At 37.2% G+C, this 14,058-nt stretch overlaps 1 protein-coding gene across 1 annotated transcript; it reads right to left on the bottom strand.

The window, feature by feature from the left end:
* Nucleotides 1-498: 498 nt before the first annotated feature.
* On the bottom strand, nucleotides 499-633 carry SMIM38 (small integral membrane protein 38). The gene has a single exon (XM_053689301.1). The coding sequence runs from the start codon at nucleotides 631-633 to the stop codon at nucleotides 499-501; it is 135 nt and encodes a 44-aa protein (XP_053545276.1).
* Between the last annotated feature and the right edge of the window lie 13,425 nt (nucleotides 634-14,058).

Below are 14,058 nucleotides of genomic sequence, written 5' to 3'. Positions count from 1 at the left end.
ATGGAGAGGAGGGTGTTGGGTAGAGGGAAATTGATTGGATGTGTGTCAGGGAGTGGAGGTAAGAAACATTTCAGTACATAGTTTATTAGAATTTTAAATGTAGAAATGAAGGTCATAAAAATTTGGAGAAAATAAATAACTCAAGACTACAACACATATTACATTTATTCAATTGAATGTGTTTTTTAACATAATCCTAATTCAGTTTACATATAAAAAGTGAGAACATTCTTAATTAATGCCAGAGTTTATATTCCAAATCAAACATTAAAAGCATGGACATTTCAAACTTAAAGGGAAATGAAACCCAAATATTTTCTTTCATGATTCAGATAGAACATGTAATTTTAAGCAACTTTCTAATTTACTCCTCTTATCAATTTTTTTTCCTTCTCTTGGTATCTTTATTTGTAAAGCAGGAATGTAAAGCTTAGGAGTTGGCCCATTTTTGGTTCAGCACCTGGGTAGCGCTTACTGGCTAAATGTAGCCACCAAGTTTTATTTTATTTTATATTTATTTTCAGGGAATCGTTGAGCAAGTTTATAATCTATGTACCTACTGAAGCAGGACCATAAAATGAATCTTGACATGATAATTATTATCAGTAATATCATCAATATAGCTGATTCCATATGTGATCTTGAATACTATAATCAAGGTAACCAATGCAGAATTCTTTGTGTAAAATAAAGCTTTGTTCTGAGAGTTTTTTTAGGTTCTGATCATCTTTATTTTACTGGTAGAGTGATATTTCCTTCTAGATGATCCATGAACTGTCACCACCCCACTGAAATAGGAATAGTTTGGAAAGTTCAGCAGTGCATCATTTTTCAACTTTCTTTCACCAGCACCACAACATAACCAAGGAAAGACTTCTTAATTATTCAGGCTTGTTCAATGTTTTTTCTTTTCAAAACAATTTTAAATTGATCGATGACTTAAGGACTATTTTTAATAATCAACTCACTTCTTTCTTCTCTCTCGTCTGAAGATGAAATTGATGTAAAACGTTTAGACTAGAAAAGAACAGAAATAGCACAATTATTGCCCAGTAATCATTGTTAGACACGTATTCAAATTGCTAGATTGTCATCCTTTAAATATCTGTCAAATATCATTCACCAGTTATTATGATATAAATATCTTAACAAAACCATCTCTTAATTAGCAAGTTAAAAATAACTGTACAAGAGGATTGTTCAATATTTATTTCTAGAAATTGATGTTTATGATAAATTTGTAAAATAACTTAAATTAAATCTAGTTTCAATTTAACAATATATTTGCAATGAAATAGAACAGGTTCATAATACACCAAATACGCTCCTATCTCTGAATGTATATAATCTAATAAGTAAGTGCAGGTAAACTTTGATGAATGAAAGCCTGTTTTTAAAAAATACTAGTAAAAACAGGGGCACTTTCATTCATCAAAGTATACAAAGCAGACGTTTTGTTTAAAAACTTGCCTTTCTTCTTTCTTCACAGCCAGAGCAGCTTCCCCAGCACGGAGATCCTCTCTTCACACGTCAGCAATGACTAATCCGGCTTCCTCCAATCACGACTTTCCCCCCAGGGGAGTCATTGCCTGAGGCCATGCCTGGAGGAAGCCAGATTAGTCATTGCTGATGTGTCAAGAGAGGATTTCTGGGCGGGGGAAGCTGCTCCGGCTGTTAAGAGAGAAGAAAGACAAGTTTTTAAACAAAAGGGCTGCTTTATAAACTTTGATGAATGAAAGTGCCACTGTTTTTAATAGTATTTTTAAAATACTATTCATCAAAGTTTACCTTCACTTTAATATTTAATTTCTATATCATCTATACTCTTAGTTCCACTTTTTGACAGCACTTTTAAGGAATAAAATGTTTTACTTACTCAAAGTTCTTTCATCCAGCAGCAACCCAGCTTAACATTCACTGCAATGAACTGCTACAGAGCAGAACACATTTAACTAAGTACAAAGCAAAGCAATTACAGAATGACACACTGAGTAAATACAAAGGAACATGAATGTAATCAGAATATCTGATATGTAGAGGTCACCTATTTCAGACTCAATAGATGCATATGCAAACACAAATACAACCTTTATAAACAAAACATGTTTTAATACATTTAAATTGACACTAAACCCAATTTCTCTTGTTAAGTGTATCCAGTGCACGGATCATCCATTACTTGTGGGACATATTCCCCTCCCAACAGGAAGCTGCAAGAGGATCACCCACAGCAGAGCTGCCACACAGCTCCTCCCCTCACATGTCATATCCAGTGATTCTCTTGCAACCCTCAACATAGATGGAGCTCGTGAGAGGACTGTGGTGTTTTATACTTAGTTTATTTCTTCAATCAAAAGTTTGTTATTTTTAAATGGCACCGGAGTGTGCTGTTTTTTCTCAGGCAGTATTTGGAAGAAGAATCTGCCTGTGTTTTCTATGATCTTAGCAGAAGTAACTAAGATCCACTTGCTGTTCTCACACATTCTGAGGAGTGAGGTAACTTCAGAGAGGTAATGGCGTGCAGGTTTTCCTGCAACTAAGGTATGTGCAGTAAAATATTTTTCTAAGGAATGGAATTGACTAAGAAAATGCTGCTGATACCGAAGTAATGTAAGTAAAGCCTTAAATGCAGTGAAAGCGACTGTTATCAGGCTTATTTATAGACATATATACTCTTTAAAAAATGTGTTTTAAAACGTTTGCTGGCATGTTTAATCGTTTTTTAACGTACATTTGGTGATAAAACTTATTGGGGCATAATTTTTCCACATGGCTGGCTTAATTTCTGCATAGAAACAGTTAACTGAGGCTTCCCACTGTTGTAATATGAGTGGGAGGGGCCTATTTTAGAGCTTTTTTGCGCAGTAAAAATTCAGACTCAGACTTCCTGCTTCTTCCTGCATGATCCAGGACTTCTCTAGAGGGCTCAAAAGGCTTCAAAAGTCATATTGAGGGAGGTAATCAGTCACAGCAGAGCTGTGACAGTGTGTTTGACTGTTTTAAAAAATGTTTTTCTCTATTGTTTATCCATTTTGGGTATTAAGGGGTTAATCATCCATTTGCAAGTGGGTGCAATGCTCTGCTAACTTAATACATTTACTGTGAAAATTTGGTTGGTATAACTGCTTTGGTTCATTGTTATTTCAACTTGAGACAGGTTTTGTGCTTCTTAAAGGCGCAGTAGCGTTTTTTATATTGCTTGTAAACTTATTGTAAAGTGTTTTTCAAGCTTGCCAGTCTTATTGCTAGTCTGTTTAAACATGTCTGACATAGATGAATCTACTTGTTCATTATGTTTGAAAGCCAGTGTGGAGCCCCATAGGAACAGATTTGCAAGGCTGCGACTTGGTCTTCGCTTCACACTTTTTAAAAATTTTACAAATTTGACACTTTTGCTTCTTCGGAGGCTGTTTTTGGGAGAAATGTTCTACAGGCAGTGGTTCCTTCCGTTTAAGTTCCTGCCTTGTCCCTCCCATCATCCGTGTACTTAAGCTTTGGTATTGGTATCCCACAAGTAATGGATGATCCGTAGACTGGATACACTTAACAAGAGAAAACATAATTTATGCTTACCTGATAAATTTATTTCTCTTGTAGTGTATCCAGTCCACGGCCCGCCCTGTCTTTTAAGGCAGGTCTAAATTTTTAATTAAACTACAGTCACCACTGCACCCTATGGTTTCTCCTTTCTTGTCTTGTTTCGGTCGAATGACTGGATATGACATGTGAGGGGAGGAGCTGTGTGGCAGCCCTGCTGTGGGTGATCCTCTTGCAGCTTCCTGTTGGGAGGGGAATATGTCCCACAAGTAATGGATGATCCGTGGACTGGATACACTACAAGAGAAATAAATGTATCAGGTAAGCATAAATTATGTTTTTTTCCTTTCATGATTCAGATAGAGCGTGCAATGTTAAGAAACTTTCTAATTTAGTCCTATTATCAATTTTTCTGCATTCTCTTGCTATCTTTATTTAAAAAGCAGGAATGTAAAGTTTAGGAGTCGTACAATTTTTGCTTCAGAACCTGGGTTATGCTTGCTAACTGGTTAGCCAAATGTAGCCACCAATAAGCTCTGAACCTAAAATGGGACGGCTCCTAACCTTTACATTCCTGCTTTTTATCTAAAGATAGCAAGAGAACAAATAAAAATTGATAATAGGAGTAAAGATGCTTAAAATTGTATGCTCTATCTGAATCATGAAAGATAAAAATTGGGTTTAGTATCCCTTTAAATTCAAAAAGTTAAAGAGCCCAATTGAAATTGTGTTAGTTAGATCTGTGTTTTTAAAGGGACAGTCAAGTCCAAAAAACCCTTTCATGATTCAAATAGGGCATATAATTTTCAAACAACTTTCTAATTTACTTTTATCACCAATTTTGCTTTGTTCTCTTGGTATTCTTAGTTGAAAGCTATACCTAGGAGGTCCATATGCTAATTTCTTAGACCTTGAAGGCCGCCTCTAATTTTGACAGTTTTTTACCACTAGAGGGCATTAGTTCATGTGTTTCATATAGATAACATTGAGCTCAAGCATGTGAAGTTACCTAGGAGTGAGCACTGATTGGATAAAATGCAAGCCTGTCAAAAGAACTGCGATAAGGGGGCAGTTTGTAGAGGCTTAGATACAAGATAATCACAGAGATAAAAAGTGTATGAATATAACAATGTTGGTAATGCAAAACTGGGGAATGGGTAATAAAGGGATTATCTATCTTTTTAATCAACAACATTTCTGGTGTTGACTGTCCCTTTAAAGGGACGTGAGACACAATATTTTTCTTTCATTATTTAGATAGATCATGTTGTTTTAAACAGCTTTCCAGTTTACTTATATTATCAATTTAGGTAACTCCACGTGCGTGAGCACAGTGTTATCTATATGACACACATGAATTAACACCCTCTAGTGGTGAAAACTGTCAAAATGCATTCAGATAAGAGGTGGCCTTCAAGGGCTAAGAAATTAGCATATGAACCGCTTAGGTTTAGCTTTCAACTAAGAATACCAAGAGAACAAAGCAAAATTTTTGATAAAAGTAAATTGGAAAGTTGTTTAAAATGACATGCCCTATCTGAATCATGAAAGTTTTTTTGGACTAGACTGTCCCTTAAACTGTCCCTCTAAATATTGTACATGAGTTTGTATTAATAATGATGTAAAACTTTTAGATTAATACTACCAGTTGCTAACTTCACTTCTGCTTCCAATGGCATTTCTGGAAGCTCTGGTGGAGACTTCAGTCGTTTTCAGGGATTGACCTCTACAGAACTTTAGTTTAGAGATGGCAGAATACCCAGAAGATGGCGTCCATTGTAGTGCAGTAGAAGCTGGAAATGGTAAGGAACTGTGAGACGTCAACTACTGGTGGTCTACAGAGTGGTAGATATTGTGGTGAGGTGTGATGAATGAAAGCAAGGCAGCTTATCAAAGGCTTAGTCATCATGGGACATGGCCAGTAAAATAAGGAGGCAGCACATGGAGGTATAAGTATACATGCGTTACACTAGCAGACTGGTACTGGAGGAGGGCCTGTCTGCTTTCTTCAAGGAGAACAAGGAGATATCCCCTCGTTAGCCAGTGGAAGCTGGATATAGAAAGAATGAAACTACTGTGACTAAAATGATACGCTAGTAGGAGCTTAGTTCAGTTTTCAGTATTGCCTAAAAATTTGGGAGGATTAACAGAACCATTTTAGAAGCTTCTTATTCTAAAGTTATGCAAAGGCTCACTGGTAGCTTTTGCTAAGTGGGAACAGTAAAAGTAAAATGGGTAGAGCTATTATTAATTAACTAGTCCTAAAGCCTGTTCACATGGGCCATTTTTTGCAGTACTCCCCCCTCCCTCTCTTTAACTTTCTCTCTCCCCCTCTCTTTTGCTTTCTCTCCCCCCTATCTTTTGTGCTCTCTCTCGCTCCACCTCTCTTTTGCTCTCTCTCCCCCCCTCTCTTTTGCTCTCTCTCCCCCCTCTCTTTTGCACTCTCTCCCCCCTCTCTTTTGCACTCTTTCTCTCCTCCTTTCTTTTGTGATCTCTCTTTTGCTCTTTCCCCTCTCTTTTGCTCTCTCCCCCCACTCTTTTGATCACTCTCGCACGCGCCACTGCGTCAGCCACGCCCGCTCACGTCCAACCACGCCCGCTCACGTCCATTGTCACGCTGCGGACAGCAGATCAGGTAGACTCTAAGGCCAGGTGTGTTTGTCCTTGCGCTGTCTCTACTGCGCATGACAGCTTCGGACAAACACACTTGGCCTTTAAATATTATAGGATGATGCCACCTTTTAATCAGGTGTGTCCTGGTGATATGGAATGATTTTACATATTTGTTTGACAATGAGGGTATTGAGACAGCTTTATCTCTAATCCTGGTTTAACTAAAATCACACCACATGTGAGGTATCATTTTGAAGGGTTCTTATTATGCTGCCCTTTCGACTACTGTTCAGTATTAAGATGTATTTTAGTTTGATTTTTGACTATGCAGATTCTAATTTTTCTTAATGGATGCTTTTTACATTTCTTAAACAATTTATTAACTTTTCACCTACTGTTGTTTAGCTGTTCATATTCTCATACTGTACACCAGATCAAACACGGAATTATATGAAAGACTGTCCAATTAATACAATTCTTTTAAACATCCCAGATACCTCTTTGTAAGTTTACCTAATTCCTTCAGGAACCAAAGCTTACATTCCTGCTTTTTAAATAAAGATAGCAAGAGAACAAAGGAAAATTGCTAATAGGAGTAAATTAGAAAGTTGTTTAAATGTGTATGCTCTATCTGAACCAGGAAAGATAAAATAGTGTTTCATGTCCCTTTAAGGTTGTTTATATGGTAAATGGAAAGCAGGGGAAGTGTTTTTTTCTTAAAAAAAAATGTTGTTGATTCTCTTTATATAATAATGTTAACTCATTTTGATTTAGATCATGTTGGTGGTGGTTTCTGGTTGTTTTTTGGGTTTAACTGTCAAAGCAAGGAGCAGAGGTACATGCCTTTGCACCTTTACACATTGCTAGGTTGTTTCATTCACTAATAGTTAGATGCCCCTTTGGGTTTGTTAATCTGATGGTAAAGCAGGGCTCCTTGGAACAAGAACAAAAAAACTAATTAGCAGATAGGGAAATGGTTAGTGATAATATCCTCTTTAAAGGCAAAGTGTACTGTAAATATCAAGCCCCCTTTAATGTGTTCCTAGTGGTTCATTTTATCTTCTGGAGTATAGTAAATGGTTTGCAAACATCTCATTTATCTTTATTTTATCATTTGAAACAGCTGCTTTGCCTGTTGAAACCGCCATGCCACCTTTACTGAAAATATGAATATTAATCGAACAAGAAATGAAAAAGAAATGGTGAGACGGCATCTTACGGCAATCTGATTTTCAATAATAATAAAATATCCTAAAATCACCAAATAACAGCAGTTTAATTATACAAATTTATATATACACTCAGACACCGGGGTTGTAAAAAAATGCTTAAAAATCCTTTAAACCTCTACAATAAAAACTCCTTGATAACAAATATTTTGTAAAATCTAAGTTTATGTCAACAATAAAATAAAATACATTTATGCTCAAGTTGGTAATCGAGGGCATTGTACAGTAATTGTCCCAAATTTGTTCTGTTGATAAACCAGTCTCACTGTTACATAGTACTAGTTTTCCTTTACTATATGGGCCTCCTAAAATTGGACAGGCCAGTAACAGAGATCTGATCCAGTTATCTCTTCAATCTCACAATTCTTCCACTTCTATATAGAAGAGGAAAAAATGTACCTTAATCCAACAGTGTGCACTGTGCAATGCCGCCCCCTGCACATTCACAGCCAATCGGCCGCTAGCAGGGGGTGCCAATCATCCCGATCGTATCTGATCAGTATGATTGCTGTGGCGGCGGATGAGTTAAGGACCACTGCTTCTTAACTTATATTTCCGGTGAGCCAGAAGGCTCGAGCGGAAACTGCAGCATACGCTGCTTGTTAAATATAGCCCAAAGCGTCTACGCGTTTCAGCTAATAGAAGCTCTTGTCAATATGCCTTCTTCCAGCTCCTCCTTTTTATAGTCTTAGTTATAGTTTTTATAGGATTTACTATGTTTAATATGAATATGTTTGTTTGTATGCTTTGTAGAAAAGATATGTAAACAAGAGATAGTGTAAATTAACTACCATTGGTGCAGCAGGTGTGGTGGCACCAGGCCCAGGTGCTGACAGGGCCCATAGCAGCCAGTCTATACATATGGCATGTGCAGAATATGTACAATACTAATGCAGAGGAGCCTTTTATTAGTGCAGGTTGCAGGTCCATCTATCTATTCTCATAATTATTATACAGCGCTGCATGAATAGTGTTACTATTGCTTGCTACTGAAGTATCTTTGGAGGGCCCTAACATTTTTTGCACCAGGGCCCGCTGTTGAGTAGGAGGTAAAGAGAGACAAATTTGGATTTGGTAAAATAAATAACCATAAAACCAAAATCCTGTAGGCAACAGGTGAATAACATTCTACAGCTGCATTATCTGGGTGATTTTAAGGCCAGGGTATTAGAAATTAAAGGGACAGGAAACCCCAAAATGTTGTTTTATTATTCGGATAGAACATACAGGTTTAAGAAACTCTCCAATTTACTTTTATTATCAAATGTACTTGATTCTCGTGTTATCCTTTGCTGAAGGTTCAGCATTGCACTACTGGCAGCTAACTGAGCACATCTAGTTAGCCAATTACAAGAGACACACGTGTGCAGGCACCAATCAACAGCTGACTCACACTAGTGTAGGATATGTGTGTATTCTTTTTCAGCAAGTGATACCAAGAGAACAAAGAACATTTGAAAATAGAAGTGAATTTAAAATGACATGCTCTGAGTCATGCAAGTTGAATTTTGACTTTCCTATCCCTTTAAAGGACCAGTCAACACATTAGATTTGCAAAATCAACAAATGCAAGATAACAAGACAATGCAATAGTACTTAGTCTGAACTTCAAATGAGTAGTAGATTTTTTTATAACAAATTTCAAAGTTATATATATTTCCACTCCCCTTGTACCATGTAATAGCAATCATCCAATCACAAATGCATATACGTATAGTCTGTGAATTCTTGCACATGCTCAGTAGGATCTGGTGACTCAAAAATTGTAAATATAAAAGAATGTGCACATTTTTTTTTTTTTTTTTATAAAGTCGTCTTTTATTGGGTAGAAATGCTTAATACAACAATAAAAATGGGGGCTACATGCCCGGCAAGCATGTTCAATACAGGTCACATTTCTCTGCATACACATAATATTTCAAGAGACGGCTATTATTAAACCTTAAGATAATCAAACATTTAGAACAACATAAATAACAATTCTGGTCAGTTGCTAAGTATAGATACTACTCTGTAATTAGCTGAATTATTAACTAAGATGGGTGGGCTGTAACCTTGAGGGATTCATCCCATAAAAATCTCATGTCATGGAAGAACTCTAGCTTATTTCTTTTCATAAAACCATATTCCTCCAGCACTAACATCTCCTCCACCTTTGTCAACCACATTTGTCCTGTCAAAGATCTCGGCCTTTTCCATTGTGCCGCTATTAGCGACTTGGCACTATTTATTCCTATTTGCAACAGCTGTCTCCGAAGTTTGCAAGGTATTTTTGGGTGTTGGTTGAATAATACTAAGTGGGGGGTAAGGTTGAAGTCTGGAATCAGTCCATTTCTAAAGTGGACTTCTATAAATTTCCAAAGCTGGGTCAGAGAACTACATTCCCACCACATGTGTAGGTAACTACCTTTTAGTCTACAACCTCTCCAACATCTGTCGGAGGAGGAAGGGTAAATTGAGTGTAGCCTTGCTGGGGTCAAGTACCATCTGGTCAGAACTTTAAAATTAAGTTTGAGTATTTTGGGTGCTGTTGAAGTTTTTTTTGTGTGCTGAAAAATCCTACCCCAAGATCTATCACTGAATGTCTCGTTCAGTTCTCTGTGCCATTTATCAGTGTATGTTGGGAGTTCAAATTCCATTTGAGATTGTAGTATTGAACGCATCTTAGAGAGAGAATGTGGTATTTGCGTGTTGGCATTGCAAATCTTTTCAAAGGGGGTCAGTTGTCTTAGATAGTCAGTTTTATGTGGGGACGTGTTGATAAAATGGTCGAGTTGCATGTATTTTAACCATGGGTAGTAAACACCATTAGCTACTTCTTTTATGGCCTCCCTATGTAGCAATTTGCCCTCTCGTAGGAATTCCCAAAGGGGTGTTGTGTGTCCCCATTCCACTGCTCTTTGGTGTGCACATTTTTTTTTAATGGAAGTAAATTGGAAAGTTGTTTAAAATTGCATGCTGTATCTGAATCATGAAAATGAAGTGTCCCTTTAACTCCTTGTAAATATGACTAAAGGGGACCATTACCCCAGCTTACATACATTGTAACATAGTAGATGAAGTTGAAAGAAGACAGAAGTCAATTGAGAATAGCATATACATTAAATAAATTAAATAAAAGCTAGAATGAATGATATATTAAAATCAAGGTCTAGCCTTATGTGCATAACTTTATTGCTGTAAGTGGTGTAGGAGCTACATGATAAACTATGAAGAAAATGGTGAGGGTGGTTCTTAGATACCAGCTTAATCGAGAGCAGCTATTGTTTACTTTGGCAGGTGTGTTTCCCGTGTAATATGTCTCCTCTAGTGTTCTCTAGTTCAAAGCTGCTCAACGTAAAATCAGTGCAGTTTATTTTGCTGACAAATTCATTGTTGAACAACAACGTATCCACTAGAAAAGAAAATAATCTGATTTATGGCAAATGTTAATCTGAGAAATGTACAATGTATCAAATTTTCTTTCAATGAGATTAAAAGAATGATAACTGAGATTGTCATTTCTGGAGGGGGGCGGAGCCAGCGTCCAGAGCAGAAAGCCGCGTTTCTCAGGAGCTCTCTGGGCTAATTGAAAATAACAGAGATTTACACAAAATGTCATTTATAAGTTAGTATGAAAATACTTGACTCTCAAGCTCTTTTTGGTTGGGAACGTTGTCGGAGCAATCTAAGAAGTCCAACAGGTACAGAATCTGGCTATGTCTCCTGATTGAAGCAACCAGGGTATGGAGTAATGGCGGACATATCTCTTATTTTCTGAGTGCTGAGATAATACTTACACATCTCTGATTTAAAGATCTCTTGTTGCAAGAACTAACATCTGTAATTGATCTGTACCATGGAGTCATGCACTAGTGAGTATATACTAGAGGAGCTGCGCTGTCTGCTTGCTGGCTACCGCGTGGCATTTGAGGATTTACCGTCTGTGACACTAACTACCAATGGCGACTTTACTGCTCAGCAATCTACTTCACTCAAGCTGGATTCTAATGAGTGCAGGAGTGGTGACGTTCTGAGGCCCCGGTGCTCACTATCACTAATTGGTCAGACTCGAGGAGATCTGGCAACTACTACTGTAGCACGGAAAGATGGAGCTAAAGCTGAACAACAAGAAAGTACTGGGAAGTGCCATGCTGCCCTGCGGAGTGCGGGTGTGGGCGCTGCCGATGAGAACCCCCTAATTGTTAAGTCGATCCAGGAGTTTCCAAGATTTTTTTCTGAGGGGACCTCGGTTGGGAACATTTGTCTAGATGAAGTAGCCTCACCACTGCATGTACTTTACCTCCTCTTCTCTACCCCACTATCTACCGCTCTTCCAGATACAGACTTTCTACAATTGAAATGGGATCCATATCTCCCTTACATATTCCAGTTCATGCCGGTGAGTTCTTTGGGTCAGCAGAGATGGAAATCCGGAGTTGGGTAAATTGATTTATTCCTTTCAACTGAAGCTGAATACTCAGTATATCCCTAAGTGGTGGACACTCTCTAACGCTGACAGGATGAACTTGAGTACCTTTGAGCGCGTCAGTCTGAATATTTAAAATGGTTTTCTTTGATGGTTTTTTTTCTCTTCTTTATGTTCATAACAGAGAACTCTGCCCTCAAATATTGCTATACTTTTTAGTGAGTGTTAAAGGGTTTTCCTGGATGTTTTTTTTTATAATGTATGTTTATGACAGAGAACTCAGTCTTTAAATATAATTATATCCTTTTAGTTATTGATTATATGTGTATTTATATGTTTTGACTTAAAGGTTGCAAATCTAAATGTGAAAAGCCTCCTTATTGTATTGAACAGCTATTGTATTCTTTACTTGGTGGTCTTTTCTCTGTTTTTCAAGTACACAAGTATTTAATACAAATGTTTTTAGGACAGCTGTCCAATGTTACACACACAATAGTTCACTGTATTCAATACTTTGATTTTATTTGTATTCTTGGTTAGAAGGTACCTTATAGCTACTCTGTCTTATTATCCCAAGTCTCCCGCTTCCCGCCAAACATCACTAAATCATGTATAAATGGGCACAGTATGGATATTGCCTTGTCTTAGCCCAATAGCTCTTTATTGAAATTAGGATCCTTGTGCAGGACCGATGGCATTCATATTAGGCTCATTAAATATTAGCCTCAAACACAAGCTGTTTACCATGCTATGGTTTGCTTTTTTACATAAGAAACTGAGCTACTGCCCTTCTCTCTAGAGCCTGGAGAAATGAACCCCTTATTAAATTGCACAATACTTAGATAGACCTTCTATCTCTTAATTGTCTGAAGAGATAAAGTATTAATAATAGAGATATATCAATATCTATATAACTACATACAAATTCTATTCTATTACTAGGGAGTTTCAAATACTATGCTTATAGACTTCAGACTTGACATAGCTTACCACTAGGACCTGCCTGATTCTCAATATAGCAGAGGAACCTGTCCTTGGGTATAGGGCCCATGCCCGAGTGATACGGTTTAACTGCCTAAAAAAGTGGAATACAAACCTACAATTAGCTTGATATTGGTACTCCTGTAATTTGGTTTCTTTAATCCATATAGATTTCAATGGTTTCAATTAGCAATAAGACAACAGATCCTGTACCCTACCAATCTTAACCCTACAGTATTATAGCTAAAGGCATTACTGTTAATATTTCTTTATGTTTCGTGACTTGGTATGATTTCAACTCTCAGATAATATTTACGCCCCACAATATGCTAACTGTTAATATTATTTAAGCAATGCTCATTGGGTGTTTATGTGGTCTAAATGGACCTACTTGTATAGCTCTAGCTAGCTGTTACTGCAGGCTACTGCTACACATTCAGTATTTATACTCTTTGAAGGCTTAAGGTGGTTGCAAATAGCTATGCTTCTCTTCACATTACACCCCATTGTGCAAGGTATAATTTTAGTCCAATATGTATTTAGCTTATTTCTATGCCTCCCTTAGTAATCGCATGCCTACGAGTCCTTATATCCAGTTTGGTCGCTTTACATGGTCACATACTATGTGTTACCTACTATACTCAAATTTACACCTTCCCCCCACCACATAATAAACTCCTTACAGAGCTACCCTGGTCCCCTAAGAACTATACCTGGTTTAATGGTACCTAAGCAGTCAAGCTATATTATTTCCTTTAATGTTTAAACTGTCCTAAATACTTGTACAGTATTTTGTTATTTAGTGGTGTGCAAAGTTTGTCACAGGTGGTGCTGTTTCTGACATAACCTGTGTATCTTAGTTATTCCCTTACTAGTTCTTATGGTTATTCTTTTCCTTTAGAGTAAGACCTATTGTAAACTATTTACTATTTTGATGCTGTACGTTCTGTTAATTTGTGGAGTGCTGCTTTATAGTGAGGCCATAACAACACCGCTACCGTGGGCTGGACCCATGATACCGCTATATTTTGAGGTCTCCTAACATATAGTGCCTGGGCTGAGTTTAATCCCAACCATATTTATATAACCGCCTCCCCCCTCTATAATATACCTCCTAGATTAGGAGGTCTAAATATGCGGCTTATCTTGTCTATGCCGCACCTTCACAATTTTCAATATGACCTACAAATTGAGTAAAAGCTTTTATATTCAATGCTACTATCCATTATATTCCCTCTAAGGATAATTAATACATATTGGGGTCCTTTAGTGGCCCAAGATGACATGAGA

Source organism: Bombina bombina, chromosome 7 (genome assembly GCF_027579735.1).
Source record: "Bombina bombina isolate aBomBom1 chromosome 7, aBomBom1.pri, whole genome shotgun sequence".
In the NCBI taxonomy this organism is placed as follows: Eukaryota; Metazoa; Chordata; class Amphibia; order Anura; family Bombinatoridae; genus Bombina; species Bombina bombina.
This window is presented reverse-complemented; position numbering and strand designations above follow the sequence as displayed.